Genomic DNA, 23,903 nt, shown 5'->3' with positions numbered 1-23,903 from the left:
AAATAAAAACAAAAACCTGTTAAGAAATGTCCGGGTCATATTTAACTCTAAAATAAAAAGAAAATAAGATCGGTAATTATTTTTTAAGTAAAGAAGTTGTTTGATTTTAGAGCCATTAATATTTATTGTTATAATTTTGCATATATATATATATATATATATATATATATATATATATATATATATATATATATATATATGTATGCAAAATTATATATTATATTATATATTATATATATATATATATATATATATATATATATATATATATATATATATATATATATATATATATATATATATATATATATATATGGGGTAAAATATGACCTGGATTATCTCTTCTATGAAACTGAAAATGGCACATTTAATCTTATGTGTGGAAAGCAAAGAAATGTAATCTAATCACATGTGGATGTGGATGTGCACTGTTATTACAACACCCTGTGTCGTTTCTCTTCCGTCACTCACTGAGCACCCTGTGCACAAAACAGGAAGTGACATTATCCTGTTTGCCTTTGCTTTAGAACAGGATCGGCTCACACTAGGCTAAAACCGAGAGGTTAAAAACAATGTCTTATATGAACGTACACTTTGAGCAAAGAGTAACTCATTGCTATATCCATCTACTTCAGTAGGAGAGAAGAAGTGTGAATCGTTAAAGTACATCTGAGCTCAGATTCAGCTCACCTACGGAGGGTCATTAAATGCACGGTGAGGTTACACAAAAGAGGAAGTCAAGAATCAAAACTCTTATACCATATAATTCCATCCAATCACTTTAGTCATCTATGCAGATCGTCATTTTGTCCCCTCAAGTGTTTCTTTACAACTATAAACCAAGATGGTGACGTATATTTGCAAACAATCCTTTGTGGCCACTGAGTAACGTTATGTCCTCTTCTCTCAGTGTTTCTCAGTGGTTCATCCATCTCCAGTGGACGTTGAAGCAGTCTGTTCTCCATACGGCATAAAACGAATAATCTCGTATGTTACATATTATACATGTGCAGTCTTAATCTCTTTCTGCTCTCCGTCTCAGCGCCTGACGCTCCTCTCTCATCTTCAGGATCATTCCCGTAGGCTGGAGATCTAAGAGGAGCTCTCTGCAGACTCTGCTGTCTTGGAGGTCTTGTCGTCTGAGGGGCTTTCGCTGGACAAGCCGGTATCTCCATTCTCTGTTCTGTTATTTGCTAAGTGCTTCCCTACAGCTGTAAGGATAAAGAAAATGGATGGCCAGTTTAGATAAAATGCACGATTTTCTTTTAACCATTAACTACACCTTTGGTTTAACTGCTGCGTAGACTGTAACAATATGATTACATACTCTACTGTTCAAAATGTTTTTTTTTTATTGAAAGAAATTCATACTTTTATTCAGCAAGGACGCTTTAAATTGATCAAAAGTAACAGTAAAGACATTTATAATGTTACAAAAGATTTCTATTCCAAATAAATGCTGTTCATTTGAAGGGTCATGTGACACTGAAGACTGGAGTAATGATGCTGAAAATTCAGCTTTGCATCACAGGAATAAACTGTAAAATTTTAAAACATATTACAAAATAAAATCAGTTAAAATATGACTGATTTTACTGCATTTTTGATCAAATAAATGCAGCTTTGGTGAGCAGAAGAGACTTCTTTCAAAAGACATGTCAAATCTCACCAACCCCAACAGTAGTGTATATTTTTATATAATAATTTGATATAATTTTCCCCCTTTACAATAATACTTTTACAGTATTTATTAATCTATGTTAATGTCAAGTTGTATTTTAAATTACCTTTATTATTATAGCATTATTTATTCATTAATTCATATTCATTACTTATTGTCTTTTCAGCATCAAATATAAAAATATTTTAAATTATTTAAAAAAAATAATAAATTTTAATATATTATGAACAAACATGAACTGACAATAAACAATAGTATAAGTTGAGATAGGACAAAAGTATACTAATAAATTGACAGATTAATAATAGCTTAATATTATTTTAGCATTATTTATTCATTTACTTTTAATTGCCTTATCAGCATCAAAGATTAAAAACAATTAAGAAAAAATATGAATGTATTACAAACAAACATAAATTTAAATGGTTTAATAAATGCTGTCAAAAATGATTTCCAGGAAGAAAATTAATTAATTCAATGGACTTGCCTTGTAGAGAGGCGGGGTCAGCAGTGCCATTGTTGTGATTGGCTCCCGATGCCTCTTCCAGCTCGTCCAGGTACAGACGGTAGCGGTGTCCGCTGTCATCTTCATACTCCACATTCTCGTCATCAGAGTCCACTTCTGGAGCCACATAAACCACTTCAAACTCGATTTCACCCCTCTGTAGAGAAAAAAAACCGTTAGTATATGGAAGTGTGGGTGTCTGTATGCATGTTTCTTATGTGAGGTAAATATAACCTTTGATTGCTCACACAAACCTATCATATGACTTCAGAAGACTTGAGTCATATAAATGGTGCACTTTTGTTGTTACTTTAGAGCTTGACACGCTATGTCCACTCCTCACTTGCTTTCATTTAATTAAAAAGAGTGGCCGCCTTTTGTGTTCAACAGAAAAAAGAAAGTCAAATGTGTTTGGAACAACATGAGGGTGAGAAAATTATGATAGAATTTTCATTTTTGGGTGAACTATCTCTTTAAAGCAGTACGTTCTCTTCAAATCCGTCATAATTACACCTCACAGGCCCAATTAAAAAGCAACATAACCTTTGGGAGGTTCTCTGCAGGTGTGAGGATGAGATTGAATCATGATTCTAATAATAAGTCATAGGTCACATGCTAAGCCTGATCTGACAGCCCCCTCGTCGAGCTGAAAACTGAACCGAAAGATAGTCTGTGTGCGCGTCTCACCTGCTGTGAGAGGATAGTGACGGCCTCTTTGTGCTTTGCATCTCTCAGGTTGATGTTGTTGACGGCTAAGATGGCATCTCCCACATGCAGTCCTCCGCAGCGCTCTGCAGGCTGGGTGGGGTGGATTTCGGAGATGAGGATGGGAACTCCGTGCTCTTTCCCACCCTGTATTAATTCCATGAATGCAAACATTAAATCAGACTTTGATTTTGGAACAAACATTAAATAAAATCATGCCTAGTTCACAATCATAAAAAATGAACGGAGCAGCCTACATATTAAAGCAAATGTTGAACTCACAGTAATAGAGATGCCAAGCCCTTCATGATCTTCTTTGGCCAGAACCACTTTGCGTATAGGGCCGACTCCTTGAGTCTTCTTCAGAGAATCTGTGTCCTGGAGAGGTAAATAATACATAGAGGACACACTCAAGATTGAATCACATGAAAATGGTGATAGTTCATCAAAAAAAAAAAAAAGTATATATATATATATATATATATATATATATATATATATATATATATATATATATATATATATATATATATATATATATATATATATATATAATTGTTTTTTTTAGATTTTTCCATAGTACTACTGGCTACTAAGAATATGAAAATAGCATCAGAATGCAAATATATATATATATTTTATTAATTTTTTTTTGCATTCTTATGCTATTTTCATATTCTTAGTACTATGAAAAAAAACATAATAATGATAATTATAAATAAATATATATATATATATATATATATATATATATATATATATATATATATATATATATATATATATACTTATTTTATTTATTTTTATTTTATTTTTTTTTTTACTTTTTTCCCCATAGTACTACTGGCTACTAAAAATATGAAAATAGCATCAAAATGCAAAAAAAAATAAATAAATATAAATATAAATTTCCCTCTTTTTTTTTTGCATACAGGTAATTCATCTTATTTCATAGACTTTTATTATTTTCATATTCGTATTGGCCAGCTGTACTATGGCTAAATCTCATTCTTGTTACTGGGAGTATATAGTATATTTAATATTTAAAATCTATTTCATTTAAATAATTTTATAGACTAATAATTAAGTCAATATTAATATTTAAATATGAAAAATCTTACATTTTATATTTACTATATTTAACAATTATTTTATTGAAATATAATAATACATATATTCTATAATATATTGCATTATATAATATATAAAGATTTAAAGACTACAGTTTAATTCAATATTAATATTATATATATATTTTTTAAATTATTTTTAAAATAGCAAATTTGAAAAGTAAAATTTTATGTATGCAGGGGCAGCATGATTGCCATTTCTTGAATGTCACAATGCAAAAAAATAAAAATAAATCTGCTTAAAAAAGGCTTATTAATTATTGCAAATTATTAATTTAAATCACTTTTTTTAAAATAAAAAATTTATTTATTATTTAAAAAATATATGTATGAGAATTTAATTACAGTATAACAAAATTACAACTTCTGATTTTTGATTTTGGGTTGAAATACACTTTAGGCACATTATTCTGTTGACTATTCAAAGTTAACTATTCAAAATTTAACTAGTTCTCCTTCTGTATGCAATATTGGCAAATAAACTCAATGTGCTGTCTTACATGCCCCACAGGTGATGGCAAGGGCTTCTTGGGATCATTGCGCCCCCTGCAGGCTCGGATCACTGTTTTGTGGCGATGCAAGTGAATCTCCGCTTCAAGCTGGTTCCACAGTTTGTCATGAGCTGGTCCTTTCATGTCTCGCCCGAGCAACTGGATCTGCTGCACCCTAAATAAAAAGAGCTTTCCTGTTACCAATCACTTCAGCTCTCTGTACGCAAGAAATCGCCACATGAAACCCACACAGTGGTCAATCAGAACAGAAGAACAATGCTGTCTCTTACCTCCCAGCCAGCTCCTTGTCCAAGTACTTGGCTGCCAGTCTGGCACCATACACCTCAGCCTGTAGTACCGCAATGTGCCTGCGGAGGGCCTCGTTCTCTTTCTTCAGCAACTTCACCTCTGCCTCCAACTTGGCCTCCTTCACTTTTTCTTTCTTACTGGCCTCCAGTTCCTTCTCCTGTGAAACGTAATCAAACAAAGACAATAGGTGAGCAGCTGAGCGCCAAAAATCTGTGGTGTGCTGGAGGTCTGACCATGTATGTATACTGAGGTAAGTCGTCCCAGCAGAGTAACATCAAAACACTTATTAACAGCTCTTCCAACGTGCTGCCCAAGAGGACAAGAAGCAGAAGACCTACGTCACCACAATGACCGCAAAAACTACAACACCACAACAGTGCAAATTACACAGGTGAGGTGAGATCACCAGACAAACACTCTAGTTAAAGGAATAGTTCACACATAAATGAAAATTATCCCATAATTTACTCACCCTCAAGCCCATCTGAGGTGTATATGACTTTCTTCTTTCAGACAAACACAATTGGAGTTATATTAAATAATATCCTGGCTCTTCCCAGCTTTGTAATGGCATTGAATAAGCCGTTACAGTTTATAAAGTTTTAAATATGGATATTTTTCTTAGAAAAACCCATCGCTTCAGAAGGTATTTATTAACCCCCTGGAGTCGTATGGATTACTTTTATGAAGGACAGGTGCACATTTTTGAAAAATTCAGACACTATTCAATGCCATTATAAAGCTGGGAAGAACCAGGATATTATTTAATATAACTTGTTTGTGATTGTTTTCGGCTGAAAAAAGAAAGTCATATACACCTAGGATGGCTTGAAGGTGAGTAAATAGTTTACATTTTTGGGTGAACTATTCCTTTAAAACATACCACTAAATGTGTGGACATACTATAGACTCAGAATTGTAACAAATGTAGATAGTGATTACAAATTAGCCAATAGTGTGACATGAATCCAGCCAATCAGGAAAGCTAATAGAACATGACTTGCATATGATGGTACCTCTTCATTTGTTACAACCCCTGGAGTAAAACAGAAACATCTAGCAGTAGCTATGCACCTATACTGAAGTTTATGGCTGATAATGATCAGCTTGTACCAATAATTAAAGGCAAGGTCATATTAGTGTTAATTTGGTGAAATTTTGCGGGTTAAAAAAGTTCCATTGTTAATGTTGTCGCGCTGCATGAAGCACAGCTCACACAGAAGTCACTTTCAAACCAATCACCTTTCTGTTGGTCAATGTGATGAATTCGTGTGACCAACTTGGACAAGTGAAATCCACAAGGGAACATTTTCGCCCTCGTGAAATTCCTGATTGTGTGGATTCCTGTTTAAATGACTGGATATCACCCGCAAAATTTTGCAAAACACCGGTATATGACCACACCTTAAAAGTTTGATGTGGCCGATACCAATTATTTTATTTTTTCATTGTAACTCCATCAGTCGATTAAAATAATTAACTAATAGGGCTGCACGATTAATCAAATCGCAAAGGCAATGATTTAATAAAATAAATATTCATTGTATTCTTACACCTGAGCAGCTCATTATCTATCAGTGTTTCAGCATTTTAGAGCGCTTCAGTTCGCAGTAAATGCAAAAACTGTATTGGTGCGTCTGAAATCACATACTGAGTAGGTACTACAGTACATTTAAATTTCACGACCATTAAAAAAAAGTATCTGGGTGGTATGAATGAAGTTGGTATGTATAGTAGGTTATCCGGGTACTTTTCCCCTACTGTTTTTCGAACACTATGACTTCGCTTTTAGACACACACTCGCAAACTTCCTTAAGCACTTCCCACAACTACAGGGGAATCCCTGCCGCCATTTTAAAGTGCGTTCCATTTCATGAAATGGATGAGTGAAGTTTATATGGAAAGACCCTTGACCTCTTGATTTTGACCGAGGGAGAGAGTCTACTCCATATGTACACTTCAGGCAGCTCCACATACCACAATGCAACTCATTTGCAAATCGCATTTAATTCACCCCCACCACAAACAACTCTATGATATATTAATTATTTTTTAAACATTTAAATCAACTTAAACATCTATACAGTGGCAAGAAAAAGTATGTGAACCACTTGTGGAATCTGTGAAAATGTGATTAATTTTAATAAAATAAGAGGGATCATACAAAATGCATGTTATTTTTTGTTAAGTACTGTCCTGAGTGAGTAAGATATTTTACATAAAAGATGTTTGCATTTAGTTCAAAAGACAAAACAATAGCTAAATTTATTAAAATAACCCCATTCATAAGTATGTGAACCATTGATTCTCAATACTGTGTGTGGTTACCTGATGATCCACGACTGTTTTTATGTTTTGTGATGGTTGTTCATGAGTCTCTTGTTTGTCCTGAGCAGTTAAACTGAGCTCTGTTCTTCAGAAAAATCCTCCAGCTCCTGCAGATTCATCAGTTTTCAAGCATTTTTGCATATTTGAACCCTTTCCAGCAGTGGCTAAATGATTTTGAGATTCATCTTTTCACACTGAGGACAATTGAGGGACTATTAAAAAAGGTTCAAACATTCACTGATGCTCCAGAAGGAAACACGATGCATTAAGAGTCGGGGGGTGAAAACTTTTGAACAGGATGAAGGGGTCACAATTTTTCTTATTTTGTTTAAATATCATTACTTTTCATTTAGTACTGCCCTTCGGAAGCAAAAGAAGATACTTGCATGTTTCCCGGCAGAAAGATTAAGTACAATTTACCTTGATATTTGAATTGAAAAGTTTTCACCCCCCGGCTCTTAATGCATTGTGTTTCCTTCCTGAGCATCAGTGAATGTTTGAACCTTTTTTAATAGTTGAGTTTGAGTCCCTCAATTGTCCTCAGTGTGAAAAGACAGATCTCAAAATCATACAGTCACTGCTATAAAGGGTTCAAATATGCAAAAAAAATGCTTGAAAACTGAAATTTCTGCAAGACCTGCTCAGAACAAACAAGAGACTCATGAACAACCATCACAAAACATAAAAACAGTCGTGGATCATCAGGTAACCACACACAGTATTGAGAATCAATGGTTCACATACTTATGAATGGGGCCATTTCAATAAATTCAGCTATTTTTTTTGTCTTGTGAACTAAATGCAAACATCTTTTATGTAAAATATCTTACTCAGGACAGTACTAAACAAAAAATAACATGCATTTTGTATGATCTCTCTTATTTTATTAAAACTCCATAGTGGATTCCAAGTGATCAAGGACTTAGGCTGTTCCAATGTAAGAGTTCCGCCAGTAGTGGGCACTCGTGCAACGTAAGCAATGACATGCATCCGAGTCAACGAGACTGAGGGAAGTTAGCGAGGGAAGGGCATAAAAAAAATGAACTGGAACGCAGCCTATGTATTCGAACATACTACTCTGTTGGCATACTATCAAGTAGGGAAGTATTCGATTTCAGATGCAGCACATCTCTGAATCTGCTCTGAGTTTGGGTTGCTTAACTTGCTTTAACATGAATTTGGAAACCAAACATGCACAAATCATCTATCTAAACTTGGGAAGCATTTATCAACAAAAGAGAAGCTCCCTGTGGTTTCAGTCAAAATAAACTTTTGATGGTTTAACATTTAAATTAGTATAGTACTTTTACAGTTGTGATGTAAAATAAACTAAATTATTATCTATTAATTTTTAAGTGAAATATTACAATAGTAATATTTCTTCTTGTTCTTCTTTAGTAATTTTTATTTACTACTATTAATATTGATATATAAATCAAAAAATTTGGCCAAATTATACAGCAAACCTGGAATTTGTTTAATCACAATTTTTATCAGAAAAATTGTGTTTTTTCCACAAATCGTGCAGCCCTAGCCCAAACACAATACAATAACAATAACATACATAGGACTTATGTCTGCAATACAAATCATGTCTTAAGAAACCATATTATACATTATCCGTTAACATTTTTGGCTGTAATTCTACTAGTTCTCAGTGAATAATGTATCAGCCTCCAATATACTGTGCACCTCTAGCAGTTAATCTACTAGTACACAAAAGCCGCATTTACATTACATGGTTCGAGTGACCTAATTCCGTTTTTGTTTTTTTTTTCTCCCCTGACCCACTAATGTGTAAGCAGGAAAAAAGTACATGGATTCTGATATTCTCAGACTGGGTTCAGGCCTCATTTATATGTGAAAATAAATCTGATATGAATTGAATACGTGCATTTGCGTCTGCCATGTAAGAGGATAGATCGCAATTTGAGGCACATCACTGAAAAAGCGACAGAGGTAAATGACATCAACTCAGGTGGACACCAACCTCTATCACATGACTCTTTCAATGCCCAGGCTGCAACAAGGGCTTTATTCTCCATCTTTAGAGACCAATATTTTGCTCACCTTGGTGCGGAAAGCAAAAGCTTGTATTATCATTTCATCTGTGTCCATTGCAAATCGCACTGTTTTTCGGACTAAGCTTTTCCGGGTCAGTACGTCTACCTTGGGTTGTTTCACCAAGTGTATAGTGTAAATGCAGATACTGGATATGGGTCACTTTTAAAAGAAGATGTAAGCTGGATATAGTCAACAAAACGGAATTGGGCATCAAGACCTGCACTATAAATGCGGCCAAAGAGAACATGGTTGAAACAGAAAGCAGAAGCATTAACTGGCAAAAAGAGTGGAGTTAGATGGGACACACACAGACTCGAAACAATGCAAAACTTACCTTGTCCTCCACTGAGGGAACAGGCTTAAGATTGAGGAGAGAAACAGAGGGTCAAAAGTTAGAGATGCAGGGTTAAACAGGAAGGCCGGTTATAGAAGCTTCATCAGTCATCCTTACATCAGCAAGGTTAAATCAGGAAGACACAGAGCAGAGTGCCAACCCAACCAGAGCCTGTTAGTGTTCATTACAGCTGATCATATAAAGACACTGCAATTACACCATCAAATGTCACAGCTACAAAAGTATGAGGACACATGCTGATTAGTGGACTCGGCTATTCCAGTCAATCTTGTAAAGCCATGTAATCTCTACAGACATACAAGTCGTTTTCTCAGATTTCTGCCCTTGGCTATTCTAAGTGATGCTACTGTGAAGTGAAAAAGTCTGGGAACAATGACAGGTCAGCTACAGAAGCTCACAGAACAGGACAGACGAGTGCTGAAGCGTGAAGTGCACAAACACTGTCTGCAGCTTCAACACTCACTGTCCACTTACAAACTGCCATCGAAAGCTTGACGTAGAAGGTTTATAAAATAGTGATTTTTTTTTTAATGTAATGGTATCAGTCCAAATTGGATATATATTTTATTCTGCAAGGATGCATTAAATTGATCAAAAGTGACAGTAAAATACTGTGTTACAAACAATTCTATTTTAAATAAATGCTGTTCTTTTGACCTTTTTATTCATCAAGGAATCCTGAAAAAAATGTATCACGGTTTCCGTGATAAATATATATTTATGAATATTTAATTGTTTTCCATCACACAACACTCTTATAGAACACTGTTAAAGGGTTAGTTCACCCAAAAATGGAAATTCTGTCATTAATTATTCACCTTCACCAAACACGTAACACAGCTTAAAGGTGCCCTAGAACTTTTTTTAAAAAGATGTAATATAAGTCTAAGGTGTCCCCTGAATGTGTCTGTGAATTTTCAGCTCAAAATACCCCATAGATTTTTTTTAATTCATTTTTTTAACTGCCTATTTTGGGGCATCATTATAAATGAGCCGATTCAGGGCTACTGGCCCTTTAATTCTCGTGCTCCACGCCCATGGAGCTCGCGCTTGCCTTAAACAGTGCATAAACAAAGTTTACACAGCTAATATAACCCTCAAATGGATCTTTACAAAGTGTTCGTCATTCATGCAGCATGCATGCGTCGGATTATGTGAGTATTGTATACTGTTATATTGTTTACATTTGATTCTGAATGAATTTGAGGCTGTGCTCCGTGGCTAACGGCTAATGCTACACTGTTGGAGAGATTTATAAAGAATGAAGTTGTGTTTATGAATTATACACACTGCAAGTGTTTAAAAATGAAAATGGTGACGGCTCTTGTCTCTGTGAATACAGTAAGAAACGATGGTAACTTTAACCACATTTAACAGTACATTAGCAACATGCTAACGAAACATTTAGAAAGACAATTTACAAATATCACTCAAATATCAGGATATCATGGACCATGTCAGTTATTATTGCTCCATCTGCCATTTTTCACTATTGTTCTTGCTTGCTGTGCACATCCAGATGTTAATACTGGCTGCCCTTGTCTAATGTTACGTAACAGTCGGTGTTATGTTGAGATTCGCCTGTTCTTCGGAGGTCTTTTAAACATATGAGATCTATATAAGAAGGAGGAAACAATGGAGACTCACTGTATGTCATTTCCATGTACTGAACTCTTGTTATTTGACTATGCCAAGATAAATTCAATTTTTCATTCGAGGGCACCTTTAAGATATAATAAAGTCCTTATTTAGTTTTTGTATTACCGTCGCCTCATAACATTAAAGTTGAACCACTGTAGTCACATGAACTGTTTTAAATACGTCTTTAGTAGCTTTCTGGGCATCTGAAAGTGTTAATTGTCTTGCTGGCAATTTAAATAAAATATTACCTAATATAGCAACTCTTGGTCATAACTTGTAAGTAACTATCATTTTATCTGCTATTTGCATACTGTGTAGCTTGGAAATACATCTAGGCACCATAGTTCCAATGAATAGAAAAGTAAACCTACAGCACACATTCGTAGTCGGTGGTTTGACGAAAGTTTGACAACAGTTCTGTACACAAAGTAGGCTGTAGGTTCATCTAGTAATACTTTTTTGAGACGTGTATGGAAGAACTCGACTGGCCTGTTCTTAACCCCACTCAACTAGTTAGTCTTAATTACCAAACATCACAGCTAGGCTTCACCGACACCCCAATGGATGCAAATTCCTCAATCAGTCAGTGTCACATCAAATGAAACACCTTCCCAAAAGAGTGGAGGCCATTATAATAGTTCCAATTCCACATTAATGCCCATAGTTTTGGAATGAGATGTTCAGTGATCAGGTGTCCACATACTTTTGTGAACATCCAGGTGGCCTTAAAGGGATAGATCACCCAAAAATGATTTACTCAACCTCAAGTTATTCCAAACCTGTATGAATTTCATTTTTCTGCTGAACACAAAAGAAGATATGTTGAAGAATATGGGTAACCAAACAGTTTATGGGCTTCCATAGTATGGAAAAAATAGTCAATGAGGCCCATCAACTGTTTGGTTACCGACCTTCTTCAAAATATCTTCTTTTGTGTTCAGCAGAAGAAAGAAATTCATACAGGTTGAGTAAATTATGACAGAATTTGTATTTCTGGGTGAACTGTCCCTTTAATGCTAACATATTATAACTAGGTGTCCTACAGGGCACTTTTTTAGTAACACATCTGGATATAAAACCTAGTCAGTTCTGCTACATTTGTAGTAATGTGAAGCTGTGCCCACCATCCTGTCCTTGATCGAGTCAGAGTCGACTGCCTGGCCGCCTTTGGCTTGGAGTTTGAGCTGCATGGCGTGGAGTTGCAGAAGCTGTTCGTGAACATCCTTCTCCACCACGACCTTCTCTGCTTGAACATCTGTCAGCTCTGACCGCAAGTCCACCAGTTGAGCCTAAAAAGAACACATACACAGAGTATTATTAACTTGCCATCCAAAAATCATGAATCATGCTGAGACTTGCGCTGACTCAAAGTGTCTGTATTGCACCATACTTCCCAGAACAGATCAACGAAAATGAAAAAACAAACAACAACATGATAACTAAGAGACAAATGTTTATCCTAACAGACTCTAATTCAAAGGAAAACTGACAATTTAAAATTATGCAACCAAATTTTGTTGCTTTTTGAAGGGCCAACACAGTGGCCTAGTGTCTTTATGCACGTTAAGCCATGTTGCCAATGTGAACGACTAGTTCAAACCCAGCTTGCAACAGCTTATAGCTGTCATTTTAAAAAGAGAGGATGGAAAACTGAACACTTTGTCTTTGCATATATCCATAATGATATTTCTTTAACTCATGATGAATTACACATCTTACACATCACATTCATGCATATGCATTCAATACATAGTAAGTTAATTGAGGCTTTGTAGAAGATGTTACAGTTCTGAATGTTAAAAAAATAACTACTTGAAATCTAATCTGACAGTCTGGATTTTATTTAAAAAATTGGATTTCAAATGTGTATTACTGTCGTTTGGATTGGGTTTGTAAAAACTGTATTTTTTTCCTGTTCAAACCACAAAATAACTAAATGCAAAGACAACGTGACATTTTGTTCATCCGACACATAAACAAGCATTTTTTTTTTTCAAAATGGTTAATTAATTTATCTTCCTCTTCCACTTCCCTTCAAAAGAGCATATTCTCATCCGAGAACTCATTAACAACCACAGCTGCAATGAATAATGTGATCCCGTTCCCCATCTGAAGGCAGCGCCATTAGAAAGCAGCTCAATCCTCCAGCATTTCAGCCTCTTTAGTAGCGAAGCTGCGTCAAGTACAAAAATAAAAGTCCTCTCGAAGAAAATCCACTCATTTATTTATGCACCCAGCTGCCGCTGGATAGCCAGTGTTAGCTGAGGGACTCTCATATTTAGCAGTAACGCATCAGAGAAGGTTCATTTATCTGTCAGTGTACCGTTCTCAAAACAAGAGAAGCGAGAGTGATGAATCTGAACACAATGGCTCTTTGAAATACTTCAGATTCCCACCACTCCCCATTACAATCTATAAGTGAAAAGTAAGTCTATATTCTCTGTAACAACATTTCTACTGGCAAAACTGAATATCTTCCCTTGAATTAAAAATGTAACTGACTCTGACTCGAAACTAAGGCACCAAAAGAGTTTGGTGTTTGTGATGCAGCATGGAGGGAAAAAAAGGGTGTTCGGGAAAGATATTTGGGTGGGTCCTTTGGAAAATGACATCACAGGAGTAGTAGCATGAAATCAAAATGGACCCCATTTACTGAATTCTGAACATTTCTAAATGTATGTTATTGTGAACAATTCATCCATGTATATATTCTCTTTCTTTTTTTTTTTTTGACCTCATAATTTTTAATCAAATTGTCATAACTTGATCTTCCTGTGAAACAACAGACTTCTCTTTGGTGACAGTCTTTCTAGACATTTTTCAGAAAGATTTCTGCTGTGCAAACTTTCTAATAGCTAATTAAAGCACCGCCAGCCCGCCACAAAAAAATAAATCATAATTAAAAATGACAAAAAAATATATTAAAACTGGATGACTAGTCAACCATTATGACACTAAACATGACATTTCCAGGAAGATTTTAGCTGTGCAAACTTTCTAGTAGCTAATTCACAGAATTCTAATTAAAGGTGCCCTAGAATTAAAAATTAAATTTATCTTGGCATAGTTGAATAACAAGAGTTCAGTACATGGAAATGACATACAGTGAGTCTCAATCTCCATTGTTTCCTCCTCCTTATATAAATCTCATTTGTTTAAAAGACCTCCGACGAACAGGCAAATCTCAACATAACACAGACTGTTACGTAACAGTCGGGATCATTAATATGTACGACGCCCAATATTTGCATATGCCAGGCCATGTTCAAGCATTAGACAAGGGCAGGACATCTGGATGTGCACAGCTGAATCATCAGACTAGGTAAGCAAGCAAGAACAATAGCGAAAAATGGCAGATGGAGCAATAATAACTGACATGATCCATGATGTCATGATATTTTTAGTGATATTTGTAAATTGTCTTTCTAAATGTTTCATTAGCATGTTGCTAATGTACTGTTAAATGTGGTTAAAGTTACCATCGTTTCTTACTGTATTCACGGAGACAAGAGCTGTCGGTTTTTTCATTATTAAACACTTGCAGTCTGTATAATTCATAAACACAACTTCATTCTTTATAAATCTCTCCAACAGTGTAGCATTAGCCGTTAGCCACGGATCATAGCCTCAAATTCATTCAGAATCAAATGTAAACATCCAAATAAATACAATACTCACATAATCCGACATATGCATGCAGCATGCATGACGAACACTTTGTAAAGATCCATTTTGAGGGTGATATTAGCTGTGTGAACTTTGTTTATGCTGTTTAAGGCAAGCAAGAGCACGAGAATTAAAGGGGCCGCAACCTGAACCGGCGCATTTCTAATTATGTCCCAAAATAGGGAGTTAAAAAAATTGAAGTTTTTTGAGTATTTTGAGCTGAAACTTCACAGACACATTCAGGGGACACCTTAGACTTATATTACATCTTGTACTAAAACATTTGATGGCACCTTTAAAACACAGCCACTAAAACAACAATAAATTTAAAAAAAATTGTAATCAGTTGGATGATTAGTTGACCATAGTGACACATCCTTATTAAACATCCTGTTTCAGCAACGCATCACATTACGCAAGTAAAATGGGTTAAGAATGCAATTTCAAGTTGAGAATGCAGTTTCATGAGTCATAATGTTGGTGTATTATTAACTAACAAATATGTACTACAGTATTAAGGCCCGTTTACACCAAGGATGATAACTATAAAGATAACGATAAAGATATTGTTCTAAAAATCGTTTTAAAATAAAAGAACAGCAGACTCCACACCACACAACTATAATGATAACAGCACAGTTGATGAATGATAAAAACAATGACAGCCAATCAGAATCCACCAGACTTTAAAGAGCTCAAGCATTTAAAGCAGCAGATGACAAAACTGCAGCACACGTTTAGAATAAACCGAACGATATATAGTGTGTTGGTATGGCCGCTAATATAGTTATCTTTATAGTTATCGTTCTTGATGTAAATGGGCCTTTACTATGTTTTCTTTTTGGACACCAATGCTGAGGGTTTTGGATAAGTAGCATGGTATTCTTTGCAGTGCTTTGAAGTACCTTACCATTTAAATGAATACCATCTGAGGGGGACTAATCGTTAATAATCAGGAAAAATAATCAATACATTAATCGATTGAAAAAATAATCATTAGTTCCAGCCCTAATACCATGGAATGATACCATCACTTTGCCGTATAGTCTCACCACAGTGTTTTTTAATCTTCACTGTCACATCCAACTCTCCTCTTGTACAGCAGGGAGTTTTTATCAAGCTGTGTGTTAATCTGCTCTGCGCTGCTGCGCCGGTGAAGACGTGGGTGTATGTGCAACCTCTTCACCTGCTAAACTACCTTCTCTGGAAGAAATTCAGTCTCCCACACAAATACCAGTGAGTCACTACTGTTAAGCACATGTTGTTTTGAATTTTATATCCTGGACTCAAGTGATTCCTCCATGGCAAAGACGATTCATTTCCCCTGTGGAAGGTAATACTGCTTTTCAAATTGGACTGTGAGCTTTGATAAAGAGCCATTAAAAGATTTGAAAAGTGGTGGGAGAAGCCTGAAACAGTCAACACAGAGACAGGACAAGAATTATCTAGATTAGGGGTGGGGGCGATATATGGGTAGACACAATTAATAAATAGAAATTTGTCAACTGGTAAAGATTTTGGATTATCATCTCTATCGCAGTTACGCATGATAGCTTATTATTTTAATGCATTTTTACAGTTAAAAAACAAGTGATTTTAAACCGTTGTGATGCAATAAGCAGCAAAAGAGAACTCATTTCGCTATATGCGTGCGCTGTCTGAGAGAGTTACTCCAAACCTGTATGAGTTTCTTTCTTCTGCTGAACACAAAAGAAGATATTCTGAAGAATTTTGTTAACCAGACAGTTGACGATAGCCATTGACTTCAACAGTATTTTTTTCCTACTATGGAAGTCAAATGGCTACCATGAGCTGTCTGGTTACCAAGATTCTTCAAAATATTTTCTTTTGTGAACAAGCATGTGTAACAGTATATTGGATCTGTGAATATATTGGATCATTAGCTCTTAAAGTGACAGCAGCTGCTGCTGTCTGTCATTAATGTTAATCAAACTACAAAAGAGAGAAAATCTCTCAGAGTTCTTGACAATCACTTTTGTAACTTTAATGAGAATAAATGTACATTTAATTTACATGGCGATGGCAGTGTTTTTTTGTTTTGTTTTTTTACAAAATTGATTACTTTATACAATTTATGTAGTATTTCTTATTTCTTTCTTGGGCTTTAAAGGTGCCCTAGAACGTCTTTTTAAAAGATGTAATATAAGTCTAAGGTGTCCCTTGAATGTGTCTGTGATGTTTCAGCTCAAAATACCCCATAGATTTTTTTTTATTCATTTTTTTAACTGCCTATTTTGGGGCATCATTAACTATGCACCGATATATAGGTTGCGGCCCCTTTAATTCTCGTGCTCCCCGCCCCCGGAGCTTGTGCTTGCCTTGAACAGCATAAACAAAGTTCACACAGCTAATGTAACCCTCAAAATGGATCTTTACAAAGTGTTCGTCATGCAACATGTCTAATTGCGTAAGTATGGTATTTATTTGGATGTTTACATTTGATTCTGAATGAGTTTGAGGCTATGCTCCGTGGTTAAAGCTAACATTACACACTGTTGGAGAGATTTATAAAGAATGAAAATGTGTTGCATTATACAGACTGCAAGTGTTTAATAATGAAAATAGTGATGGCTCTTGTCTCCGTGAATACAGTAAGAAACGATGGTAACTTTAACCACATTTAACAGTACATTAGCAACATGCTAACGAAACATTTAGAAAGACAATTTACAAATATCACTAAAAATATCATGATAACATGGATCATGTCAGTTATTATTGCTCCATCTGCCATTTTTCACTATTGTTCTTGCTTGCTTACCTAATCTGATGATTCAGCTGTGCACAGATCCAGACGTTAATGCTGCCCTTGTGTAATGGCTTGAACATGAGCTGGCATATGCAAATGTTGGGGGCGTACATATTAATGATCCCGACTGTTACGTAACAGTCGGTGTTATGTTGAGATTCGCCTGTTCTTCTGAGGTCTTTTATACAAATGAGATTTACATAAGAAGGAGGAAACAATGGAGTTTGAAAGTCAGTGTATGTCTTTTCCATGTACTGAACTCTTGTTATTTAACTATGCCAAGATAAATTCAATATTTAATTCTAGGGCACCTTTAAGTTTTTTCAAATAGGTCTATTTGTTCTATTGTAGTTTGTTATCCTATTGCTTGTAATTAGTTCCTTTGTTCTTATTTAATCACGGACTGTTTACCTGTCTTCAGTAAGCTTGAGAGTTTTTTTTACTTAGTTAGGCTAGTATTAAATTGTTTGTGATATTGACAAGAATAATGAAATTTCAATGAAAAAAAAAATGTTTAAAGTAAAAATAACTATATTGTGATATATATATCATTATCGTGAAATAAAATTACTCATATTATGAAATAAGATTTTGGTTATATTGCCAACCCCTAATCTAGACCAGCGGTTCCCAAACACGTTCCTGGAGCACTGCACATTTTGCATGCTTCCTCAATTAAACACACCTGATTCAGGTCATCAGCTCATTATACTTATTATACCACTGATCTAGACTGTGTAACAGAATAATCACAGGTCAGCAGAGCTCAACATCAACAACACTTACAAACATGAGATGGCACATAAGTGCATGTTATGCTGCAGTTAATGTTGAGGTATCTTTTATGTGATGCAATGAAGTCAATGTCTGGCACTGTGCGAAGCAGGTTTAACAGGTTTTTATATCCCATCCTCATAGTTTTGTGGCTACACAAGCATGGTTTTCACCATATGCAAAGCATTTCTGGTGATAAATAAATCTGCTACTAAACTGGCAGCTTTTTATATTTGTTTATGTAACTGACATACAAAATACAGCCATCTGTGTGCACACACAGAGCCAAGAGACAAAATACATTAAGGCATGAAAATGAATGGATATGTGCATTCATTTTACCTCTTAGAAGAATCATCATTCTCAGTGCATAAGGTTTTTGACAATACATAGAAACTAATTTGCTAGATTTTACCTATTCAACTTTAAAACGTTCACTCTAAATATGTACAAGATGTTTTGTATGTTTGCTTCTCCTCATGTCCATCATGACATCTTGCTTCGCGTCAGGGTCTTGATCACTGGCTGTCAGGTTTATTGTGCATTAACTTGGTATATATATAATACACACACACACACACTATGGAATTGTGAATGCTATGCCATGGTATTTACATTGTAATTTTCGTTACTGTCTATTGGTGGTAGTTTGAAATCCATCTGAAATATGTAGCTGCAATTTTAGAGAACATTCTTAATTATATTCTAGATCTAATTTTTGTGGAATAAAATAAAAACCAGGTATTAAAGACTTACAGCCATAATGTATAAATTATCTATTTCAAATCCAAAATGAAGTCATAGTTAGTCAGTCCTAAACACTCAGATTGAAACTGAATACATACAGTGAGATCTTTGTCAGCCAATAATAGAACAACAACTTTGCCTACAATATTTTAAAAGATATTATTCATCTCTTTTCCTCACCTCTAGTTTGTGGTTGAGCTGGAAGATGGTTTGGGCTTTATGACACAGCTGAGCAAAACATGAGCTGAGACTGGTCATCTTCTGACGGCCCTCATATGTGATATCAGCCTGATCCGGGTCGATCTCTCCCAGTAACAGATCCACATCCACAAACGCCTTGTCAAACTCCTTCTCCAGCACCTCCAGCCATCGGAACATAGACATGCCGGAGCCGGGAGCCGAAGCCGGGCCGGGGGAGAGGGCCGAGCCCGGAGATCCAGCACCGCCAGCGGACGCAGACATATTCAACACGGATACAGGAAGAACACACAGATAATTTGAATTTAGTCCTTTACTCGGCACGATAAGTTGGCCGTTTGAGTTATATTAATAACAGACTTCTGAACTGAGAGACAGTGAGAGTGATGTTTTGTTGAGGTGTTTCCCGTGCTCTCATCTGACCAGGAAATCCAAGATCGAGCAAGTCAACAACGTGGATCGATTAGTTTGGTCTGCCACACGATGAGGTCCGTCAATGAGGAAAGCAGTCGATAGACGAACGAATCGATCTGCATTGCTTCATAGGAATTTTCGTGCCATAATATAAATACAGTTATTATAATTTTATTGTTTGGTGAACTGTAAAATATATTTGCAAATGTTAACTTTGCCTGTTTGGCTATATGATTGGTTGTTCTGTTAACTTTTTATTATTTTAAAAATTTGTTTACAAACTGTACATGATCGTTGACCTATAGGCCCTACGCCTGATTTAGAGAAAATTATGATTAAATAATGAAAATGAATAATTAACAGTATTGTCATTAAATAGCATTTAGAAAAAGCATTCAAGCTAACTATTAATATAATCGATTACGGTACAGTTTTGTAAGATTTTCACACAAATAAACAGACTTAAAACTTATAGCTGGCACATCTCAAGAAAGATGTGCAATAATTACTATTTGCAGCTCAAACCATCCTTTATTTATTTATTTATTTTTTTTATTATTATTTATATTTTAGCTTATTTGAAGACAGACCTTGTATGCCTAATATACATGCATTAACATCCTGAAGACAAGTTAAAGAATTAAGTTTCAAAAATGCTTAATTAATAGTTTAGACCAGTAGTTCAAAATATAACAGCATGTTAGGTTTTAAAGCTTCGTCAACAGATGTATACAGAATAAATGCATGTTTAACAGAACAGGTTGTAAATAGTTTATCAGCAAGTTTCTTGCATTTGCAAACAGGCAATTGCTGATATGTCAGTTCCTTGCAGGTTTTGAATTTTGTTTTCTAAGCAAGATAATGATCTCAGCCATTGTTCTAGATAAAGCAGAGTTGTCTAATTCTCACAGGCATTAATCTGGCTTGGCTATTTAATCCTTGGACACTCAAAACGCTGCATCAGCACAGAGGTTTGTGAAGCCGTTTTCTCATAATGATGACATTCTGCATTATTCTGTGTGTGTCTTACTCTACAATCAACATTTGTTTAATTGGTTTCATGCTTTTTTTACATGTTGTGCTATGTGATTTTTCTCTAATTAAAATGTTTTGTTGTTGTTGTTTATTAATTTCAAAGCCTGTTATTGATTTTAAACACATTATTTTATTTATAGGTCAGAGATTAGTCTGGTTTGCCAGGCCTTGAAGATGTAGTTCTGTTGTCTGGTGGGGTCAAGCAGATTGGCGCCAATGTCTTCAGATTTCAGATGTTGTTAAGAACTAAAAATTCCAAAAAAAAAAAAAAAAAAAAGTTGAGGCAGCTTCCCTGTGGCCTGCCCTCTGACCTGAAGATCCTCTATTTGGGCCACAACAGGATACACAGCCTGCAAGAGTCGTTCCTGGAGGGCCTCAAGAAGCTGCGGGTCCTGAACCTCCAGAATAACCAGATTAGCACCTTGTGTCCAAACAATGAAAAGTGTGAAATTTGGAAACAACAGGATCTCCTTAATTTCATCAATATTCTTCTCCTCACTGCAGCTTCTAAGAACATTAGATTTGTCTTCAAACCACTTATCCAGTCCCTCATGATCTTCCTCAGTCTCTGATTCATCTGAACTTGGACAGGAATCGGATCAGCTTAGGAATCGTGACATGTCTCAGCTGCACCTCATTACCCTTTCTGTCAGCTTAAACAGACTAGTATCCATGGACGGGGGTCTTCGCCTGCCTAATCTGTCTGTGTGAGTTGGCTGGAAACCAGCTACGCATACTGCCTAGTAAATTGGCCTCTTAACTTGAGAAGCTAGGCTGCAGGCAGAACAATATCCACACTGTAAAAAATCACAAGTTGAGAAAACTTAAAAGTTTAAGACAACAAACTTCAGCAGATTTTTGTGTTTTCTCAACTTGTTTTTATAGGAGATTTTTGAGTTTTCTCAACTTTTTGTTGTATAAACTGAATACAACAAGCTGAGAAAACACAAATCCTGCTTAAGTTTGTTGTCTTAAACATTCAAGTTTTCTCAACTTTTGACTTTTGAAGTCACTTTTCAGCAGAGGATGAAACAACATAAACATCTCTTTTTGGAAAACAACACCTTGAAGCTAATGCCCTGTTGCCTTGCCAATTAGATGAAATAAAACAAGTTTAAGTTTTTGTTTATATTATTTTATTTTAGTTAATGTTCTATTTTTTAAGTAATTAATGTTTTTATGGTTATGGCTTTAGTTTTAGTTAAAGGATTAGTTCACTTTCAAATTAAAATTTCCTGATAATTTACTCACCCCCATGTCATCTAAGATGTCCATGTCCATCTCTCTTCAGTCGAAAAGAAATTAATGTTTTTGATGAAAACATTCCAGGATTTTTTTCCATATAGTGGACTTCAACTTCAAATGGTTGAAGGTCAAAATTACAGTTTCAGTGCAGCTTCAAAGCATTCTACACGATCCCTAAATTGTCATATACAATATGCTAGTTCAAGTATATAACAATTAGTTCAAACTTTGACCTGAGGAGGGCAGTAATACACTTAGCAGCGTCTACACTGCCGGAATTCTAATAGAGAAGAAGAAGAGAGCTAATTCAAGATGAGCATTTATGGTTAAAACGTATATAATTTTTTTTTTTTTTTTTAGAAAATGAGCTATGGTTTCTCTAGATAAGACCCTTATTCCTCTTCTGGGATCATGTAGAGCTCTTTAAGCTACACTGAAACTGTAATTTTGACCTTCAACCGTTTGGAGGCCATTGAAGTCCACTATAAGGAGAAAAATCCTGGAATGTTTTCATCAAAAACCTTAATTTCTTTTTGACTGAAGAAAGAAAGACATGGACATCTTGGATGACATGGGGGTGAGTAAATTATCAGGAAATTTTCATTTGAAAGTGAATTAATCCTTTAACTCTACCATAATATCCCTTATGGCAATTAATCTCATGTATTTATAACAAATATTTATTTATTCATCTATGCATGTACTGTATTTACACATGCATGCATTATGCTTTTATTTATTTATACATTTATTTATTAGACTGAATATGATCTAATACTATGATCTATTGGTCATGTTAAATGCCTCAAAAATCTCGTAATAATTGTTTTTATTAATCAATTCTTTTATATTCTTATGATACCAGGCTTCCTGAGACACTGGTCCATTAGGATCTGAAGGGGAACAACACTGACACAAAACATGAATGTGAACTGAGGCCACACAGGTGACTGCAGCCAGGTGTTAAATCTGCGCAATAACAAACTCTCCACCCTACCTGCTTTGAACCTACCAAAAATAAAACGTATGTATTTGGATGGAAACCCATGGCAGTGCAGCTGCAAGCCTGTCTATGCATTTCTTGATGATGAATGGTGAGTGTATGTATTGGCACAAGATATCTGTGAGGAGGAGACCAAGGATTTTTTTTGTTCGAGAGCCAAGCTGAACACATAGACAATGAGGAATATGGTGATTATGATTTGTAAAAGTAATCCTGTGAAGACAAGACATAATTGCAATATGTAAACTTAAAGTAAAGCTTTGCATATTTCTGCCTGTTTTATTTCTGGCATCCCTTATAGAACCAACAATAAACAATCAAATTTGATCTGTTTTGTTCAATATTGGTCACTGTCCGTGAAATGGACACACGTTACGATAAAATCAACTGTATTTGGATTGGAAAATATGATTTTCATCTGTTCAGTTTCATTAGCATCCAGATTTGCTTGAAAGAAACAGACCCATAAAAGCTATTTTTGTGACAGTAAATCTTATAATATATAAATAATAATACTGAAAGTATTAATTTAAGATATACATTTTAATACGCATACTAGGCTATTTTAAATCCTATTAAAATATAATAGGATTGACACATATTCGATTTACTGCTACGGCAGCCAATCACATTGCACCATCTCGCGCAAGGCAAAATCAGTGTTGATTTTGTGTGTGTGTTGATCTGAAATCAGCCGTCAAGAGTTCTTCTCTCGCCTCAACACTTAACAGGCACACATCATAGCTGTTCCCAGAGCAGCTGATAGAATGACGCGCAAACGCTCTGTCAGCCGTCCAATCAGAGAGCTCCATGTCACACAGCAGCAGGTTCAGAGTGGAAAG

The 23,903-nt window shown here is 35.3% G+C and overlaps 1 protein-coding gene and 1 pseudogene across 2 annotated transcripts; one reads left to right on the top strand and one right to left on the bottom strand.

The window, feature by feature from the left end:
* Positions 1-321: 321 nt before the first annotated feature.
* Positions 322-20,719, bottom strand: gopc (golgi-associated PDZ and coiled-coil motif containing). 2 transcript variants are annotated; one of them, XM_067384304.1, is made up of 9 exons: positions 19,347-20,719; positions 12,334-12,498; positions 9,548-9,571; positions 4,803-4,978; positions 4,522-4,687; positions 3,174-3,269; positions 2,874-3,038; positions 2,169-2,343; positions 322-1,211 (listed from the first exon to the last, which is right to left on the bottom strand). In XM_067384304.1, the coding sequence occupies exons 1-9, from the start codon at positions 19,626-19,628 to the stop codon at positions 1,093-1,095; spliced, it is 1,368 nt and encodes a 455-aa protein (XP_067240405.1). In that variant the 5' UTR covers positions 19,629-20,719; the 3' UTR covers positions 322-1,092. The 2 variants fall into 2 exon arrangements, with proteins under 2 accessions (XP_067240405.1, XP_067240406.1); XM_067384305.1 differs by lacking the exon at positions 9,548-9,571 and having other exon boundaries at positions 19,347-20,716.
* A 132-nt stretch (positions 20,720-20,851) lies between these two features.
* LOC137018872 (nephrocan-like) lies at positions 20,852-21,911 on the top strand (annotated as a pseudogene).
* The last annotated feature ends 1,992 nt before the right edge of the window (positions 21,912-23,903 follow it).

The sequence above is a fragment of the Chanodichthys erythropterus genome, chromosome 4 (assembly GCF_024489055.1).
Source record: "Chanodichthys erythropterus isolate Z2021 chromosome 4, ASM2448905v1, whole genome shotgun sequence".
NCBI lineage: Eukaryota > Metazoa > Chordata > Actinopteri > Cypriniformes > Xenocyprididae > Chanodichthys > Chanodichthys erythropterus.
This window is presented reverse-complemented; position numbering and strand designations above follow the sequence as displayed.

Coding starts and splice junctions, on each gene's coding strand:
- gopc (XM_067384304.1), bottom strand. CDS start 19,628: ATGTCTGCGTCCGCTGGCGGTGCTGGATCTCCGGGCTCGGCCCTCTCC. Junction 2,344..2,873: donor TCACTATCCTCTCACAGCAG/GTGAGACGCGCA, acceptor TTTTCTCTACAG/AGGGGTGAAATCGAGTTTGA. Junction 1,212..2,168: donor TGACCCCGCCTCTCTACAAG/GCAAGTCCATTG, acceptor TTATCCTTACAG/CTGTAGGGAAGCACTTAGCA.